Here is a 21,101-nt window from a genome sequence, read left to right as displayed (position 1 = left end):
GAAACAAAGACATGATTGAAACATTACAAACATTTCACACTTTATGAATTTCAGCTAATGAAATATATTAGTGTGCATTGATATTTTATTGAAAAATATGATATTAATTCTGTAATTTATTATGAATAGATATGTTTATTATTATGAGAAAGCTTAAGCTGTAGATAAACAAGAAAAAAAACCATTGTGCAACCATAATGATAAGCTACACTGTTAAAACCCACTGTTGTGATATCTTAAAAAGATAATAAAAGATCCAAAGGAATTGGACATTTGGAGGTGGTGTGCTATGAAACGTAAAGCTATGAATGTGCAGTCAGTGCTTGAATTTTTTATGAGTTAAAAGCAAAAAATCATTGAAAAAAACCCCTTTAAAATAAACAGAACAGAGTTACCCACAACCCTAATCTTGGCAGTTTTTCAGAAACAGGCTTGATGTAGCTAGAACTCAGAATTTACTGAAAAAAGTAGGTTGATCAAGCCTACATGGTTATAGCATGGAGGAAAAGTTTGTAGATCAGGTTATACATTTCTTTACTCCACACAAGAAAATTCGTCTATAGAGGTCGGAGATTATCACAGCGCGTGTCGGTACGTCAGTCTATACACAATTGATTCGCGAGTACAAATCGGAGTCACTGGAGCGGAAAACCGTAACGTTGTAGCATAGGGGATAATTGGATTACAATTGTTTATAAACATTAAACGATCTTGAGAGATCTCCTTTTATTTTTTCCTCCATGGTTATAGCTTAGCTAAAATAAAGAGTGGCTGAGCAGTTAGGACAGTGGAACTGTAATACGTAGCCATAACATTGACAAGGGTTCGAGGCTCACTCGCTCCATGGTTCTGGGGGTAGAATAAATCTTCTTGGATAAGGACTACTATAAACCGTAGAACCTGGGTACACATCTTGCTCATGTGCACTTTAATGAATCTAGTATATCTTTTGAGACGAGTAGGGGGTTACCCGGTGTACTAGTAAACACACACACAGCCACTCATATAACGTTCCATCTGGGAGACCAGTCTTTGACTGAAGAGGTCAACCAGTATAAAGATATAATAATAAAGAATAAATAAATAAAAATGAAGAGAGAATACTGAAATATTAATTTTGCTGAGCTGTGTGAATGAACCCTTACCTTTAAATGTTTATATCATACACACTGCAAACCTCAAATTATGTTGTGTGAAAAGTGGTTGAATTAAGACAAAGATAATGATTGACAGTTCTTGGAAAAGATGGATATTATTAAGAAAGAAAGAAAAAACCTGTGCGCCCAAAATTTACCTCCTGACTGTCTGTTTTTAATTTAGACATGTAAACAGTAATAGGTACATTCTGAGGATAAACATGAATTAAAAATCATAAAACATAAATTTCAGTTTAGATAAAGAGACGTTGCATTTAAAGCAAAGCAAAGTAACTTATGTCATTGTTTATAGTAGTAGTAGGATTGGATGTTGACTTGTTTAATGTTGATAGTGTTAAACCTGGTAAACCACATTAAAGAGATCCTGTGCAATAGGTTATTAATTTCGATGATTACCAAAAGTTTTTGAAGTACCAATTTCAACCATGTGTGCTAGACTTTATAGAATTCCTTCAAGAACAATGTTGATGTCGATGATGAAAATGTTGATTGTGACAAACATTGATACTTACTGTTCTAGAGGTGGGTGGAGCTGATGGACTCGTTAGGCTAACCATCTCCTGAATGGCCAGTCTAAGCTTCAGACGATGTAAGGGATTGCTAATACCGATCTCCCTCTGGATCTCTGTGTCTGACAACGCAGACATTATTGCGCCGCTCTTCACGTTAGCCCTACAAGCGGCAACGTACCAAGCTGGCATGCCAACCCACAACTCTAACCACGCCACTACAGTTGGACCGTTCCATAATGCAAAAGGGGTGCCTGCTTTCATTGCCTCTGCTAATAATTCATGCCTGTGGAAAGAAAAAATATGTATGTCATACATGATTTAATCTGTCGGATATGAAAATGAGTTTTCATTGGGTTCACAAAGCATATCAGGGATGTGGATATAGCAACCAACTATCTATTACATATCTTCTTATGAGGTAATAGCCCCAATTTCCCAAGAAAATGGAAAATGTAGAATTTTAAGTACACCCCCAAATAAATGTTCAATAACTAATAATGCAGATCTATTACAGTTGGGTTTCAGATTACTTTCTCGAATTTCTAAAATCTTCTTAAGCTTTTCATTTCCAGTACCAGCTACAAATCTACCCAGACATTTCATTTTGTATACTACAATGCACATGTCTTTAATCATTTTGTAGTAAACACTGACATAGCATATTATACTTACTTCTTTTTCTTCCTACGATCAAAGTCTTGTTGCCTAGTACCAAGTCCTATTCCCACGCCATGCTGATCTTGTGCCGAACTTTCAGCCTCTAAATAATGAGCTAAAATCAAGTCAAGAGAGATTATTATATTTTTATTAAAATTTATTTTTTTATTTCATACGCATCCAACAGTGAGTAACTCGCCAATTACAGGATGGATAAACTATTTTATAATTTATCGTGCTTATAAACCAAGTCTCATTTGAGGGAGTGGAGTTGAAAGAGTAGGGATTCACAACCCTGGCACTAGGTCAGGATTGAACCCCGGACCTTGAGATTGGAAGGCAAGCATGTTAACCACCAAGCTACAACTCCACTACTTTGCGGTTGCCATATTGGATAAGTTTTAAATTTCTCCTTATTACACCATTACATTAAACAAATAAGTATAAAATGTATTGTAATATAAAGAGTATGTTTGTATTGCTGTAATATTATTATTGAACTATGTACTGCTTATATTTATTATATCATTTTTTTTAGGCATGTTTTGCTTGAATGTAATTTATTTCTTTTACACACATAACATAAGATATGTATTCTATGCCCAATGAATAAAATGTGATATATTGTCGATAATAAATATTGATTCGAGATTCATTTATCAATGAAAAAAATAACATAATGCTGTTACATACGTAACATTCTAGTTTGTTTGCGTCATGTTTTGTTCTAAGACATTCTATATTGCATTCAGTCATGTTGTATAATTACATGTCATTACTAATTGTATATGTATTTATTCATGTATAGGGGAGTAATTGAAAACCCTTTCATGAAAATACTGTTATGAACTGTGGCTATTGGTGTTGTACATTCACCCAAATGTGGTATTCTGATGTAATAATATTAATATGAAGATGAAGGAGGCTACCGGCACATTCTCTTTAAACTATATTCTTCCTTTTTTATATAAAACTCCCCACATATAGTAACATAATTCTGTTAAATTTTTTCTTATTGATTTTATGAATGTTGAATGTACAGTATTATCTTTGTGAAAATGTATGCTAGCAGATACAGACACTCCCAAATGTGATAATCGTACCAATGGAAAAGTTTGGACAAATTAAACAATGGCTACCTGTTAACTGTGTACCATGGCGGGTCCCAATGGAAAAGTTGCAAATAGGCTAGAAATAATGTGACCGGGAAATATATATGAGCTGTATTACAAATGGAAAAAGTGGAATATAACTATGGCTAAACTAAGGACCACTTATCTTCCCAATGGAAAAGTTTGAAAATTGAGATAATAAAGTGTATTCCCAATGAAAAAGTAACCATGGGTAGCTCAGACAAACTATGGACCAACAATGCTCCCGATGGAAAAGGTTGAAAAAATGGAATAGACCATGTTTTGTAGATACAGATAAACCAAAGAAAAGGCTGTAATCATGGGTAGCTCAGATGAACTATGGACCAACTGTGTTTCCAATGGAAATGATTGAAAAAATGGATAGAACCATACCCCATGGATTGAAAGATCATGACATCTGTAAAAGGGGACAACCTGTAAACATCTATCTATGAAACATGCACATAAATGACAAAGGTAGTGAAAACAGGGAAATATCCTAGTATTTAACTATAGGAATTGAATAATATACCATATTCAAATATATAAAAACATTAATTAAAACTTGAAATTCTTAATTCACCTATACATAAAAAATATATAACATACTTTACACAGTAAAAGCTTGGAAACTCAAAACAGTGAAAAAACATTGAATAAATTGATGTATGAAAAAAAAATTGATAAAAGCCTACTATTAATAACAAGAATTAGTTTATAATATGCATTTTACACAATGTACAGAGTGAAGCATCTAGAATGCAAACAAAGCTATTGTTAGCACAAGGCAATGTCATTTTGTCTAAGAATGCGAGTTATAAAGTATGGGATGGAAATCATGCTATAATTCTTCTAGTACAATACAATTGTTTTTAAGAAATCTACATATGGTACTGTACCTTTAAAGGGTGAAATTATAATAATCTAATTAACTTATAAAGTTAAGATCTAATGTATTGGATTATATCCAGACAAAGAAATAATGTAATGAACATATTACAGATTTGCTAAATATATTTATTTTGTAATGGGCTAATTGATTGATTTAGCGATTGGTTGATTGCTATAGAAAACAAATCCCATACACAAAATTTTCAATGTTTTATTTTAAAACAACTTAACAGCTTTTCTTCACTTGTTGTTAACTGTAATGATGGTACAGTAGTTTATAAAGGATATATCTGCCACCATTTTAAACATAAGCTAGCTTTTTGTTTTTTCTTTTACTCTTTCTTCTTTTAGCGCTTCGAAGTTTCACTACATAAATATATTATTATTATTATTATAAATATCTATAAATGGTGGTAAGTTGTTCATATGCTGTAAAGCTTTCAGTTTCAAGTAATATTCACAACCCTTCTTTTCTTAAAATCTTTTACACAGTGGTTGGATATATTAAACTATTTCTATAACATTGATACAGGCACAACTGTTGTTATTTTAGAAGCAAGTATGTACAGTATTGTACTATGGCTATATTTCACCAGAACTTTTTTTTTATTCAGCCTTGTTTTAATGACATTCCATGTTGCAGACTCGTTACTTGCAATATGGGAAACTAAACTATGTTTTCTAAACCAAGTACTAGGCGGGAGTGGAGTAGAAATAGTACAAGGTACTGGCACTAAGTCAGGATTGGACTTGAACCGCGGGATTGGAAGGAAAGCCTATTTTCATCAAGCTACAGGTCCATCAGGTGGTGGCACTATTTTTGATTATAAGTAAACCCTGTGCTAGAGCCAGGACAGTGCCTAGATGGATTTTATATTAACAAATGTTAAATGGGAAATGCTATAAGGGATACGGAGAGGCTACATAAGGCATCTGTCTATTACATTATTACTCTTAACATCTTAATATATGAGGCTTAGGCGGCACTGTTTTGATGCATTAAAAACCCATGGTCCTGTTCAAAAACCAGGACAATATATGCCTATATTTTAGCTTTTAAATTGACATACTGTAGTTAAATAGAAAATTATATACTGTAAGGGATAGGATACAGGCAGATCTATCTAGTACACTGTTACTCTTAAAATCTTAATATATGAGGCTTAGGCGGCACTGTTTTGATGAGTTAAAAACCCATGGTCTTGTGCCAGAACCAGGACTTATGCCTATAGTTGAGTTTAATAAATATACTATACATAGTTAAATAAGAAATGCTATACTGTAAGGGATAGGATACAGGCATGTATCTATCAACTACACTATTACTCTTAACATCTTCCATTAATACGAGGCTTAGGAGGCACTGAGTTAAAAACCATTGGTCCTATGCCAGAACCAGGACTATGCTTATACATTAGCTTTTAAATTAACATAGTTAAAATAAAATTCTATACTGTGACGGGTAGGATACAAGCATCTATCTAGTACACTGTTAAAATCTTAACATAAAAACTAAATATTCTGTTTTACTACCTTCGATCCCAAGTGCAAATGGCTTTCCGTAATTTTTTCAAACCCGTGCTGTGTTTATATAATAACAATGCAACATAGAACAATAACACTAGAGCTAGAATTTTATTTCCATCGTTTGTGGGGAAAATTTGAAAGAGGAAAGCTTAGGAAAAACGTGATGAAAAATTTAAAAGCAAGGTACGAAAGAGGAAAGAAACAAAATAAAAGAAAAAATAATTTGTGAAGGTTTGGGCGTCGACAAATCTACCTTGAAATTGGTGCCATAGCCTATTTGCTGTAAAAACAAAGTGGAATAAATAATAAGTTCAAACACACATTAAACAAAAGAATCATTATTCTAAGATATTATTAAATTTAATTATTTCCAATTAAAAAAAGGTTTAATAAAATTTAAAGAATCAATTTGTAGTTACCAATGTAATATAAAGATTGAAATTAAATCGTCAAAATACTATATTTCGAAAAATTGCCAAAATATAAAAATGTGATTTATAACAATTTAATTGGTCTTAAATTAAAAATAAAAAGTTGATAATCATAATTTCTAAACTGGTTTAGCTTTATAGCATTATAATCTTCACAAAATTTAAATTAAGAACATTTTTTAGACCTAAATTCTTTTTATAATTATTACATTATGTAATATTACATAAATGACAAAACTATTAACATTTTAAAAGAAACAAACAGAACAGACCTGTCTTGCAACCAGCAAGAAATGACATACAGGCAGAGAGAAAGAGACGGGTCAGGGATGGCTGAGGAGGAGAGACCCAATCTGATCTGCTAGCATACCCAAGTTGTATCCCTTGTGCTGCTATCATGTGAAACTAAGCCATGTAAAAGTGGATACTATCTTAAAATGCAATGTTTTTGTTATTTTTTTTGTCATGGAATGAATCTTTTTTTTATAAATATCATCATCTGTCACCCGCATGTAGAAAAAGAACCAAGCACGAGAATAAATCAAAATTAATGAAAAAAAAAAAAAAGATAGGAATTATTTGCTTTCATGCAATCATAGAAAAATCTATTACGATGGTAGATTATTACCTAATACAGGGTCTTTACGATTACTTGGCGTAACGCCAAAGACAAGATGAGCCACAGGCACTTTTAGAACGGGTTGCCAGGGAAGGAATTGGGTTGTTGACATGCAATTACTGTATTATCTTTCTTAACGATCTATTGCTTTGCTTCGTCATCTTTGTCGTCGTGCCATGCAAATCAAAAGTCCCTAATAATTTCATGCAAGAAGGCATTTTTTAAGCAAGGAATTAAAAAAAAAGTATTTATAAGAGTAAATAATAATAATAATATGCCAAGTTCTTTTGCTACATAGAAGATGGTACAGGTGTGGTTTCTGTTGGTTACCTTGTCCCACGGAATCTTTACCGGCATCTCTGACTCTCCGCAGGGTTTTCTCCTTTTTGCCGAAGAACCTACCGAGGGAACCCTTGAGACCTGAAGGCTTCTTTGGATGTTTAGTTAGTGAGTCTTGACTACTGTTTGTACTACTGTGTGGACTTGGTGTGTTTGTGTCACTTCCAAACGAGTCCCTTTAAAAAAAAAGCAAGCAAAATTATTAACGAATTAGAAGAAAAAACCGTAGTAGTGTATAAAGCTCTGTCTACACTATCAAACGTTATGTGACAAAAACTGTGATATATGGACATGATGATGTCATATCTCTACCATATTTAGGCATATCACTACCATATTTGGGCATATCACTACCATATTTGGGCACATCACCCTTTTTTTTTTCAAACTGGTTTGATAGTGTAGAGAGAGCTTAATACACAAAGTGGTTCAAGATTCACGAAATTTTATTGGTCCACTTAAAATGGAAATTCATTTTCCTTGGTATGTTTAAAGACAATAAACTACAAAGAAGAATACATCTGTCGCTAAGGAAGTATTTATACTATTGCTATTTCCCTGTAAATTGATGTGAATGTGTTGATGCTATAAAGTGATGATAAACCTGTTGCCAAAAGAGAAAAAATTGCTTAAAGCTCTGTCTACACTATCAAACTAGTTTGACAAAAAAAGTGATTTGCCCAAATATGGTAGCGATATGCCAAAATATGGTAGTGATGTAACATCATCATGTCTATATATCAGCACATCATATTTTTTTGTCACAAAAAGTTTGATAGTGTTGACAGGGCTTAAGAAATTTAAGGAAATATTTTAAAAGGAGTGAATGGTGATTTATCTGAAAGAAGTGAAATCTAGAATCTATATCAATAATAAATATAAAGACTTGAACTTGAATAAATTCAAAAGATCATTAAAACATTATTACTGTATTAGAAAATGTAATTACTCTTTTATGAATTGTAATGCTAAACAAATATGAAGAATAGTAAACATTTAAATAACTGATATCAATGTTAAAACAATGAATACTCTTTCCAAGAGGACTGAAACTATAAATCAAATTTGATTTATTCATGCAATCTGAAGCTCTGTCTACACTATCAAATTTATATTTGGGCACATCACTACCGTATTTGGGCACATCACAAACTAGTTTGATAGTGTAGACAGAGCTTTACATGATACTGTAAGTTAATAATGATAAATTGAAAGATTAATAAAAGTGGTAAAACTTGCAAAGTGCAATTGGGTAAAAAAAAGTAAATAAATTATATAAATATTGATGAAATTAATAAATGCTATAAGAATCAAAATATAAACCAAACAATTGTAGACTCATGTTAAGACAACAAAATATGCGACCTTTAGATGGAATGTGTCGCAAACTCGACAAACTTCAATTTTTAATCCCGGTAACCACTTAGTCACCACATGCTTGGTGTTTTTGTTAAATTGCATGACAACTTGCAACACATTTCGTAAATATGACCAACATATACTCGAATGCTACACAAACTCGTGCAATTTTGCTGTGCTCACTGTCGACCGTTGAACTGGGCAAAATTACTATTATTACAGTGGTAGGTCCTTGATTAATTTTTACAGTTAAACCAAAATAAAAAAATGGATATAAAACTTCTATACAAACTTGTCAATCAATAAATAATAATTTACATAGTTTAAATTAATGATATTATTTTCTAAAAATATTTTTATTTATTTATTTATTATTTTCATCACTTAATTTTTTGTTTATTATATTTATTAGTTAAAATATTTGTGAAATCAACTCTGCATAGATTTCAAATAAATTATTATTATTACTATCAAGAGAAGTAGCAAATGATATCGGCATATATTTAATTTCTATGAGATATAATTATGATTTAAATATTATGATATTTTAAATAATTTATTAATTGTTCTTTAAACTCTACTACAAGACATCAAACTTTGGTGAGATAAAATAAAAAAAAAAAACATTTCAGGATAAAAATAAATAATTTAGTTTCTTGATGCAGAGACACATTGGAGCTTCAAAATTATTATAATTCCACAGGAAAAAATAAATAATGTAAATAAAGTTTTCTACAGGAAAAAAAACTGAGGTGATTGATTATTATTGATTACCATTGATTATTGATTGACAAGTGAACAGATGCACATCGAGTGTTAGTGTTAGATGGAGTAATAATATTTACCATGGAGATCCATGATCTGTAATATGATTGGGCAACACTGGCTTTAAAATGCTACAAAATATAACATGATTGATCTAACATTACTTCTGAAGAAAAATAAAGTGTAACAACCAAACTAAAATATAAAATGTCTCATGTTGTTATAATAATTCTTCGGTCTGCTCGGTCCAAATCAGTATAAAAAAAAATTTATAAGAAATAGTTATCCCACTAAATATAATGTTTCTCACTTCTGAGGACGATCAAAGTATATTGATTGAAACGTCGAGAAACTCAACAGTTCTTTTCAGAACTATAAATATGTGGTACTTCTTGTTTTTGTTTATTTGCCGTCTTTGACTGAAGTTGACATATGCACTGCCTTTGCGTGAGAGAGACCACCAACTTATGTGCATTATATATGTATATCTATTTATTTATTTTCCTTTTTATTTATTTACTGCAAACTTTATATCAGCATATAATGTTTATAATGAAATAAGACATAAAATAATTCTGTAACTTGAGTTTTTTCCAGTACAATGGTAACTTCTTTGAAAGATTTATTTCTTTAAACCCATGGGCGACTGTTTTACCCCCAGCTGCTAAACTCTCCAGTTGTACATCTTGAAATAACTGGAACAAGTATCGACGTATCTGACAAAACTATTGATCCTATTAGCCTGTGTTCTATTCTCAGTAAATTGGGAGCAGATGGCGCAGACATTGTGATTGCGGTACCAAGACACATGGGTTAAAGATTGATTGTAAGTTGGAAACAGTGTACTATTTTATGCCTTCACACGTACATAGATGATGAATATTTTCACACATGAGTACCAGTGGGTACCCAACACACACAATAACAATGATTCTGGTATCTGTGTCTCTTTTTTTTTTTTATCTCAGATAGAACAGACCTGTTCACACAGGAGTACCAATGGATACCCAAAAGACACAATAAAAATGATTCTGGTATTTGTGTCTGGTTTATATCTACTGTAAGATAGAAAAAATCTTTTCACACAGGAGTACCAGTGGGTACCCACAACACACAATAACAATGATTCTGGTATTTATGTCTGGTTTATATCTCAGATAGAACATATCTTTTCACACAGGAGTAGCAGTGTTTCTGATACAAATTGTCATAGTTTTACAGTGCCGTAGCCACACGAAATAAAGGTGCGGTGGTTAGAAGAAAAGGGAACAATCCCTGTACAGGCCACAGGGTTGTGAAAGGCCTCTGTCAGGTTGAAAGCTTACCAACCAACCCTGTTTTATTTTTGTATGCTAGCATCAACTGGTGTTTGTTGGCAAAAGCTCTTTAATCTCTCATACAGAAATACCGTACGTAACAAGAACTTTGCCACTTAGTTACACTAGCTTTACGTTCATTATTTGTCTGTGGGTAACAGCGCATTTGGAATAACTAAACTTGCATCATAACACTGATCACCCACTGGGGCTTAGGCCTATTATGTTGGTGCTACAGTTTGTGTACTGTATGTATAGATGGAGAAGATAAACAAAAATAAAATTGCATCTTATTTCACAGTAATCATAATGAACATAAAAAATTTAAAAAAAAAACCTTAGGTGTAAATAGACATACAAGTTCTGGCATGTGTGAAATAGGAATGTATACTCCTACGCTACATGCAGAATATCTCAAATATGACATAGTTATTTCAATAAAATATACTATGGATCATAGATCTAAGAAAGCATTTAATAGAACATACCAATGGAAATGTAAACAGTCATTCTAAATTTATAATTGCTCTACAATCGAAGTGAATATGTTAATTAGACAGTTTTCGTAGACAACAATAAACAAACCAGAGATTTATTGCATCTTGTATAAGATCCAATGGAAGAAACTGGGGTAATTACATGCAGGGAAATTTCCTCCAATATCTGGTTTAATGAAGTAAGTAATGTAACAATAAATCGTTGTGCTTAATTAGAATGTTTCTTGAACTCTATTTTATCAAATTTGACTGTACCATTTATGGAGATGGGTGTTCAATGAATTTTCTACTTTTCGAGTATAGCTCACTCTTCAAGGAGAATATGGCATTTTTCGGTTTATCCAGGTAAGTTAGGCACGAAAAGACTACTGTACCCAATTGAGAAACAGGCTAGATACTATGTCTTTATACAAGACTCTTGTTTTTTTGTATAAAGTAAAATGAATGTGTGCCTTTTCTATTACTGTTTAAAGTTTATAACAAAGGAACTAAAAAAGACACATACCTTCGTTGCTCCTCGTCAACGTCAACCGTTAACGTTGCACCTTTTTCTGGATGGTCTTGTTTTGGTGAAACGGGAGGACTAGATTCACAACGAATCGGCCTAAATTCCTCTTGGCTTTCTCCTCTATAATTGCCCTGAGAATTTCAAACATAATAAATCATATTTTCACAATGATTAATACAACAATGGGGCATATTACTCCTCAGTCTGGGCCTAAAAGGCTTTAGACGTATTATGAATTTGTCAAGTTTATCTATTCCAATGCACATGTATACTTGGTTAATAACCAGCATGCCTATATACCCACTTCTCCACTTCATTAAAAAAAATTAAATATTTTCTTTTTAGTTGTGTTAGTAAAAATGCATTTTCTAGTTTATAAAATGTTACATTTTGAATAAGAACAAATACTATAACATTATATAATTTCATTAATATAAATATTTGGTAATTATAAAAATAACATTTTATTTATTAGTTATTATTAGATCAAAAGAATTTCAATGAATGATAAAGTACAGTATTAATTTGTTATTGTCATTATATTATTGTCATTAAAGCACCTAAACTACTACCATTCGTTAGTCAAGTATTCATAATACAAACATAATCAGTGCAAACATATAGTACAAACATTTATGTATACACACACACATATAAACATACTGTATTTATGTATGGTAAACACAGTCACTGTCATCAGTATGCTTACAGTACATATCTTGTGACGCGAGCCTCTTAAATGATTCAACTTATTTTGTAAGCCAGATATTAATGAAGGGAGAAAATATATTGTTGTACGAATTTATACTGTATACAAAATTTGTGCCAGAATTTATCCTAAATTAAGGGGGTGGGGTGGGATTATACTCGAACATGGGATTGTTCTTGGTCATAAACGGTAACTTTATTGGTATGTTACATGACGTTTCCAATAACATGTGACAGAACAACTGTTTGTTCAGAATAAAATTACCCAGTTGGTTGAAAATTCTGTCATTTTAATGCACATCCATAATAAGTTTAATCGCATCTTCGTGAGTGACGGGGCTTAATTAGTCTATGAACTATTTTGAGAACATTTCTTACCTACGTGCCACCGTAATGATGTACGCAACATGATCATAATGACAAAACAATGACATCTCACGGGAGAAAATTTACTTTGTATCGTAATTAATGTTGTCAGAAATGTTTACAAAGATGGCAGTGAATGTGTTAATAATACATAAACATCAGATAACTACAGGCAATATTATTATGTTATCACACATTAATAGTATGTGTATTAAGCTCTGTCTACACTATCAAACTAGTTTGACAAAAAAGTGTGATGTACCCAAATACTGTAGTGATATCCACAAATATGGTAGTGATATGACATCAGCATGTCCATATATGGGCCCATCACTTTTTTTGTCACATAAAGTTTGATAATGTAGACAGAGCTTAAGACATAAACATATATAATACACACAATTAGACAATAAACATACATAATGTACAAACATATAAACAAACCTACAAAACATTCATCTAAAGGTTGATACAAATAAAAATTGATACATCTATTCTACTAATACATAATGTACTTCTTATATTATTTGCTGTCAAATTTTACTAGAAATGTAAGCAAAAACTTGCAGCAATTTAGTAATTATCACATCCTCAAAAGTGGGTTATGTTTTAACCAAGTTTGTTTTTCCATTTGTCTCTGCTTGTTTGCCGCTTAGGTACCTTTCACATCAAAACACTGTGGCGTACTTTTGATGTAAAAGGGGTATGAGACACAACGCAATGGCATATGCACAATGCACATGCGTATGCACATCGCAAGTGAGGTGGTCTATCATGATTGGTCAAATTACTTGCGGAACGTTTACGTTCTTTTGTCCAAGTGAGAATCAAACTTAAAGATATCTCAGAAGGTTCTTCGACAGCTCTGCCCTGGCACATGGATGCATATTACCCATTATTTATAACAAACAAATATGGTTAACTATGTTTTAGGGGTATGCTCTTTCACAGTGCTGCCTTGTTAATTATAATGGTAACATGCAAGTATGGTACATACACTATGCTATGGCATCTTACAGGTTGCATTACATCCATGCACCATTAATTCTCCATATCTCATAAACAGAATGCAACATTTTGAAGTTAAACAAACTAGTTCAGTTAACAACTGGAAGTATCAGCAAATATGTTTCCTTCCCCCTCCCCCACCCCTGTTAATATGCCTGTTATATGGAGTTTTCTTTGAGGTATAAACTCAAATATATCTATGTGAACTACACTTCAAACAGATTTTTTTTCTTCGTCATGCAACTGAATAATAAACCTAATTCAATTTAATGTTCAACCTAAGCTTCATGCGTTTTTTATTGGTATAAAAAAACGTGAAATACTTTCCATTTACACTATAATCATCATAATTATTTAATAAAATATAGTCACTTATTTGTACTAGAAAGCTATGTTTTAACTAGTTTAAACTAAACACAACATATGATTGAAAACAAAGTTGAATTATTAGTATTTGATTGTACGATTGATTGACAACCATCAATAGGAATCAATTTTGTAAATCTAGGTGTGAAAAGAGGTTAACACTTGACCTTTATTTCCTAATCACATTTCAAGAAATAGGTTAATCAATACATCTGTGCAGTATATAAAAATGTGTGCAAAAATGACAGAATTATATGTTATTTAGCTTATTTTTACAATTGATTTCTTTTATATATTATAATAGCATATCATGAATAAATAAAAGTGCAGGCTATATATGCATTCAAACAAAATACGGAAGTATAAAATATATAGTTATATAGATTTTTTATTCCTGGAATATTTGGTGATCATGCAATAGGTAATAGGCCAAGCAACATTTTAGAATCATGCTATACAGTAATAACAGCTGGCTCTACCTTTTGCCAATAACGAAGCTGAGATTCAGAGAGGGACATGGAGCGTACAGGAAAACCGTCAGGCGAAGAGGGCGGTGTTGACGTATCGGACTAAGAAGACAACACAACCAATCAGCATCAAGCATTTCAGCCATGCGAGAAACATAATAAGAGGTAGGTATAGAGGAAAGATCAATTAAATAAAGCCTAAACTATGTATAGCAATCTGTATGTAGATATGTATCTAATAACATACATGGTAAGAGTATACTAACTACAGTAATAGATATTTAATCAGTTTTGGATGTGTGAAAAAAATGTAGAAATGTTGTATAAATAATGTACTGATGGTTAGGATGAGAAAACAATGGAAGATAATGATGATGAAAGAAATTATGTAGAAATCAAAAGAAATTGAAACTAGAAATAAACAAAATAAAAATTAGTATCATGTTTACATAGTAAAAAATATTTTTATAAAAAATATTAATAAAACCCATACAAAAAATAAATAATATAGGACTATAGATTGGCAAAAAATGTAAATAACAAGGAAATAATTAAATTTGTTTGATATCAATTTCTTGCAAACCACTAGAATTGCTAAAAATAGATAACCCCATTTCAAGATGTGTAAAAAACTGGAGATTAAGTAAAATTGTGTAAACAAACTCGTCTTGACTTAACTAATTGGCCATATATGCTGAGTGTTAACTAAATATAATCATTTTGTAAACAAACTTGACGGAACTAATCAGTAATGTTTAGATTTTAACTAAAATATTGTAGATAAGTCTGTTTTCCACGAGATACATTCAAAGTTCCATTTTCCAAATTTAAATTTCTACGAAAATTTTTTAGTTTCAGAATAATTAGTTGTTTGAAAAGTTTTTTTAAGCTGCGAACAAATTCACAACCAACTGCAAGAATCTCACAGATTTGTGAGCACTCATGCAAATCAAACAACTCAGTAAATACCCAATAGAATGAAAATTAGAGCTATTTGCTCTTGTAGTGGGAAATAATAGATTAGCGAACATTTTTTCCCTTAAAAAAAATGAATTCACGTATTTGAAAACAGCCTTAATACAGATGATATCATTGGTATTTAAGGGCTGTCAATAGATAACATACATAGACTTACAGTACAACTGTGTGTATCAAAGAAAAAATCAGTTTAGTCTTTGACAGTGTAAGGTGAATAAATTTATATTTTAAAGACAGAAACAGATTCTCAGATGTGTGAAAAGTGTAAGTAAACGCATTAAAAACAAAGGAAAAAAAACATAACATGAGCATACTATGGTGTTCACAAGTCAACAAAGGATCGCCATTAAGTAGCAAGGCACGAGATATAAAAAGAAACAACTGTGGGGTCAAATGTAAAACCACTTCAAAAAATATACAAAAATAGGGTTTAAATATGAATGATGTTTAGATTTTCTCACCTTATCAACTGTAAGAGAAATTTGGGGCTGACTAGCACTGTGTTTATTTCCAAGAAAATCATGTCGATTAGCCTTGGGTGTCGATGCCCCGCTCCCTGGCGGTGACCTTACCTCCCTATCCAGGTTAATTAACATGCTACCTGGGAGAGAGCGGGTCAGCATCTGTGGCTCTGACCTCCAGGAGCTGGATCGGTTCGTGCCAAACACACCAACATTGTCGATGCTACCTACACGGTGTTCAATCTCTTCTGCACGCTGTTCCGTCGTGAATTTCTCTTCTTGTATGAGCCTACAATATCATTTGTATGAAGAACGATTATTTAAATAATAACTATCTGTAGTACTAATTCATTAGTTATTGAAGTATTGAAAATGTTCGTAAAGCCAGTTTTACAGAGAAATTAGGCATAACAGTGTACAAGCTAGTTCCTTGCGATTTTCACTTGAAAAAAAATTGCTACAAAAGAATGGGATAGTAAAAACTTACATAATTTCTTTATTGATTGCATCCAGTTGTTCCTGTAACATAGCTGCTAGTGTCTGCGCATCGGTATGACCCTGTGGAGATAACATATCAACAGCACCAAACACAGTCTCACTTTCGTCTCCTGCTATACCACCATCATCACTTTCAAAAGCTTGAGCTATGTTTGCGAGAACATTCGCTTGCTCTGCCTTCTCCCATTCCTGCTCATTTAATGTGTTTACCTAAAATGCAAAAAAAATAAAATTTGTTAATTAAGAGAATCTCGCTGAAAGATGTACTGGTTTTTTTTTAAGTGCACACGAGTCACACAAGACCTTATACAAGAAGACCGATTGTTTGACTATAATTTACGGGACCATTGTCTTTCATACATGTTCCGGCACGGCTCTGGCAAATCGAATCGTACGGCAATATTTCTTTTCACACGGCTATGTGCTTATCGATTGGCGCATGTCGTGAAAAAAAAACACATTGCCGTTTGATTTGCCGGCGCCGGACCGGAATCATGCCAAGACAGGTGTCATCATTTCGGTTGCTCAAATTGATATGCTAGTAGGATTCTTTGACCAATTTACGCCATATAATACATTTTAAGACTTATTAAGGTTTATTATGTGTAATGTATGCATATCCTTTTATTGGAATGTATACTTTAATTTATATATTTGAAGGAAACAAAATTTCCTGTTGCGTTTGGTTTTTCGTCGTCAAATTTGATTGACAAGTTTGACAGTAAACAAATATGATCAAACGCAATCTTCAGTAAGAGCTACTCTATACATTTTTTTATTATAAATGTCTTACAGTCAGTTATATTTTATTTCATAAATTGATAAGTTCTACTATTAAGTAAATGCATTTCTAAAGTCAAATATTAACTGAATCATTTTAAGAGACTATGATAGAAAAACTAGACATATGTTAGATTTGTGTCCTCAAGCACTTACAAAGGAAGAAAAGTTTTTTTTTATTAAATTAATTCCAACTTTTGAACCACATTTTCACTTTTGATTACAATCATATCTAAATTGTTTTTACATTTTTTTCTTATTTCGAAATGAATTGATTGAAGTTACAAGAATTACTAATCGAATAAATCTGATGGCCTTGGTAAATAATCAAAATATTAGAGATGATATAATCATGATGAGGTTGATACTGATTGAATGACAATGATAATGATGGTAACAATGATTGTGGTGATGATTGGTGGTGGTCATGGCATTTATTAGGGAAGATTTGCGACGATTGATGACCAAGCTATATCTAGGTTCAGCTGACGGCCGACGACACATCAATTGATCTGACTTAGGTCGGTTCTCGGTCGTGGTTTGGTTTCAAAGATCATGGTGTTGGTTATATCATGGTGGTCACTGTGTGGTGATGACATCATTATCATGTCAATAATAATGATGTCATGGAGGTAGTGGAGATGATCATAAGAAAATGAATGATGCTGATTATTCAGATAAAGTAAGACTAGATGATGAATATGATAAGATAGAGAAAATGAAGTATGTTGATATTGATTAGAAAACCGCATCTCACCCTAGACGGATCATCTTGCAGCGCCTGTAGCCGGCCCTTTTGTGGACGTCTAATCACTCCACCGGTCATCCCGCTTATATCCATATCTACTTCCTGAGTTGCGTTACCTATAACCACATCCGGCACCGTGGGCATGACATCTGAAGACATCGGCCGATTTAATGACTTATGCTCGATACGATAACGATCGTAATCTTCTTCTACCCGTTCCTTTTCAAGCTGGATTTCGTCAAGAGCCTTACGGGTTCGGTCTAACTCTTGAGTCAGTGCATTCTTAATTTTGTACAAAAAAAGGAGAAATGTTAAATAATTGTAGTAATTTAATAACACAATTTGATGATGGCATGTTAAATTTAATTTTTCTCTTTGAAAATGGCATTCAACTGCATAGTACAATTTTTTTTTTTTTGTAAAAAATGTAGAGAAAAATACAAAAGAATACTTAAATGGAAAGCCTTTTAGTCGTATCTGGAGTAATGAAATTAGTTTGGTAATTTATAAAGCTTTTAAGATAAAAAGCGATTAAAGATAACAATTAATATAAACATTATGTCAAAGATATGGATAAACCAAGATTAATAGAATAAGGTACAATAAAAGGTAAAATAACAAAGTATCTAATATACGTAAATTTGGATCTACAGCAGAAATAATCAACACTTAATATGGATTCAGTCTTGAATGTTACTACACAATTAAAGGGTTACCATGAGGTCAAACATAAAAGAACATAATTGCTTTTTTTTAATTTACGAGGAGAATATATTAACTGGGTCAATGAACTATAGGTTTGTGGAACAATGATGTGGAACATGAAAAGAAAATATCTTTTCTCATTATGAAATATTGCAAAATATTTATACATCAGAAAGAAAAAAAATTAACATAATTGTGCATATTTAATGAGTACATGAGAAATTCACTGGGTCAGCAAACTAAAGCTCTGTCTACACTATCAAACTAGTTTGACAAAAAAAGTGTGATGTGCCAAGATATGGTAGTGATACGACATCATCATGTCTATATATGAGCACATCTTTTTGTCACATACAATTTAATAGCGTAGACAGAGCTTAATGTTTGTGGAACATGGATTTATAATGGAAATATGTTTATTCATTATTATACAAAATAAGCTATAATATGCTTATAGCCTATGATACAGGCATCACATATGATGTAATACTGTATTACAGATTTTAAATTGATACTGGGTAAATTATATAGACACAGTATTGAGAACCTGCTACAAAACGAGATCAATACAATTTTGGTTGGATTCTTGAAATTATTTCTTTAAAGCATCACGAAAACATCATATAAAATTATGAACGGATACATTTACTAAAGTAAATTTCAATAAATAACGTTTGACAGTTCATGGAATAGTAAGGAGTACAAAGGTCAAATGAATAAATTAGATTAAGTTATGCTTGAACGACTCCCATCCCATACCCCTTTAGCCGATTTCCTAAATTTAACACAAATTTGGACGATTAGTTAAAAATCAAAATATTGTGTGAAGATTTTAAGATAATTCTTCCGTTTATATTATCAGTTAATTTGTAAGGCAAATGCAAAGAGATGTGATAAATGAAACGATGTGATTGGATTAACTCGGTTGTTGATTAGCGGTGCATTCAACCATGACAATTTTAATCGTTTCTATATAAAGTTCTGACAGCAGTATAGGAGATCTACTTTAGTAAAAGGTTACTGTCCTGTGTTCCGAACATTGTGAATTTAAATTGAGCAAAAATAGAAATCAACTTGTTTTAGCTTTGTGCCAAAATATTATTGCAAAATTCTTCAACCCTGTAATTTGTTTAAGGAATATGGCAACGACTCCAGCCAACTATGATATTGAATATGGGATAAAATTATATAAACTAATTTGAGAACGGATTTAGAAATAAATTAATATTTGCTGAAACTTTGACCATATAATTCATGGCAAAACATCATTTTAAAGGTCATAAACTTTGGTGTGATTCCAATACAAAAAGTAATGTATCTATCATTGTAGAATATAAATCATCCATGCAATACCAATTATTAAGGGTACACAATCCTGTTTAACAAAGGGCAACTTATGTCATAATGTTATGGCCAACACCTATTAAGGGGACACTTTATTGGGTCACTAAAGCCCTGTCTACACTATCAAACTTTATGGGACAAAAACATGTGATGTGCCCATATATGGACATGATGATGTCATATCACTACCATATTTGTGCATATCACTACCATATTTGGGCACATCACACTTTTTTTTGTCAAACTAGTTTGATAGTGTAGACAGAGCTTAAGGTGTCCTTTTAATAAAAAGGTTGTACTGTATATAGCCTGAAGGGATAAATATTAACAGTCAATATCAAATCAATCTCAAATTTGGATGATGTCAAACATTTTTTTAAGATCAAATTAAATCTTATTAGAACTAATCCATCTTATGCAACAGAGATGATTATCTACTACCTGAAATATTCATAGGTAAAAATTGTAATATGTTAAGTAGGTATATCAAGAACAGAGAGATTACAGTATGAAGCCATGGTACTTACCTTATCGTCTAATGCAGCCATACGTTCCTTCAGATGGATTTGTAGTCTCTCATTAGACTCGGATAATAACTTGTCTACTGTATTAGATAGCCTCTTATTGTGTTCTTCATTCATTCGTTCTCTCTCACGAGCCTGAAATTATGTTTGATATAGGTATTAATAAATCAATTATTTTATCAATCCATTAATTGATTGATTGATCCATAAAGCTCATCAATCAATCATTTGAACAATTGATAAATAATAATTTAATCAATTCAAATCATTTAATCAATGAATCAATTGGTAAATCATAAATCAATTATTTCATTATTTGATCAAACAATCTGCCAGTCAATCAATCAATAAGTCAATCAATCGGTCAATTCAATCAATATGTCAATCAATCAATAAGTCAATCAATCAATCAATAAGTCAATCTTTAATCTTTCAAT

The 21,101-nt window shown here is 31.9% G+C and overlaps 1 protein-coding gene across 8 annotated transcripts in view; it reads right to left on the bottom strand.

The window, feature by feature from the left end:
* Positions 1 to 21,101, bottom strand: part of LOC144847822 (liprin-alpha-1-like) — a 61,523-nt gene that overhangs the window by 7,837 nt on the left and 32,585 nt on the right. For 4 of the 8 annotated variants that reach the window (XM_078704348.1, XM_078704354.1, XM_078704349.1 and 1 more), the window contains exons 8-18: positions 20,668 to 20,799; positions 18,101 to 18,373; positions 16,553 to 16,773; positions 16,066 to 16,354; positions 14,639 to 14,728; positions 11,709 to 11,842; positions 9,471 to 9,521; positions 7,258 to 7,442; positions 2,342 to 2,441; positions 1,670 to 1,952; positions 1,295 to 1,345 (exon numbers count right to left, since the gene is read on the bottom strand). In XM_078704348.1, the coding sequence (XP_078560474.1) occupies positions 1,295 to 1,345; positions 1,670 to 1,952; positions 2,342 to 2,441; positions 7,258 to 7,442; positions 9,471 to 9,521; positions 11,709 to 11,842; positions 14,639 to 14,728; positions 16,066 to 16,354; positions 16,553 to 16,773; positions 18,101 to 18,373; positions 20,668 to 20,799 (1,809 nt within the window). The remainder of the gene's footprint in view (positions 1 to 1,294; positions 1,346 to 1,669; positions 1,953 to 2,341; positions 2,442 to 7,257; positions 7,443 to 9,470; positions 9,522 to 11,708; positions 11,843 to 14,638; positions 14,729 to 16,065; positions 16,355 to 16,552; positions 16,774 to 18,100; positions 18,374 to 20,667; positions 20,800 to 21,101) is intronic. The other 4 variants (XM_078704351.1, XM_078704352.1, XM_078704353.1 and 1 more) reach the window with 4 other exon arrangements.

This window comes from Antedon bifida, chromosome 7 (genome assembly GCF_963402885.1).
Source record: "Antedon bifida chromosome 7, ecAntBifi1.1, whole genome shotgun sequence".
NCBI classification, from domain to species: domain Eukaryota; kingdom Metazoa; phylum Echinodermata; class Crinoidea; order Comatulida; family Antedonidae; genus Antedon; species Antedon bifida.
This window is presented reverse-complemented; position numbering and strand designations above follow the sequence as displayed.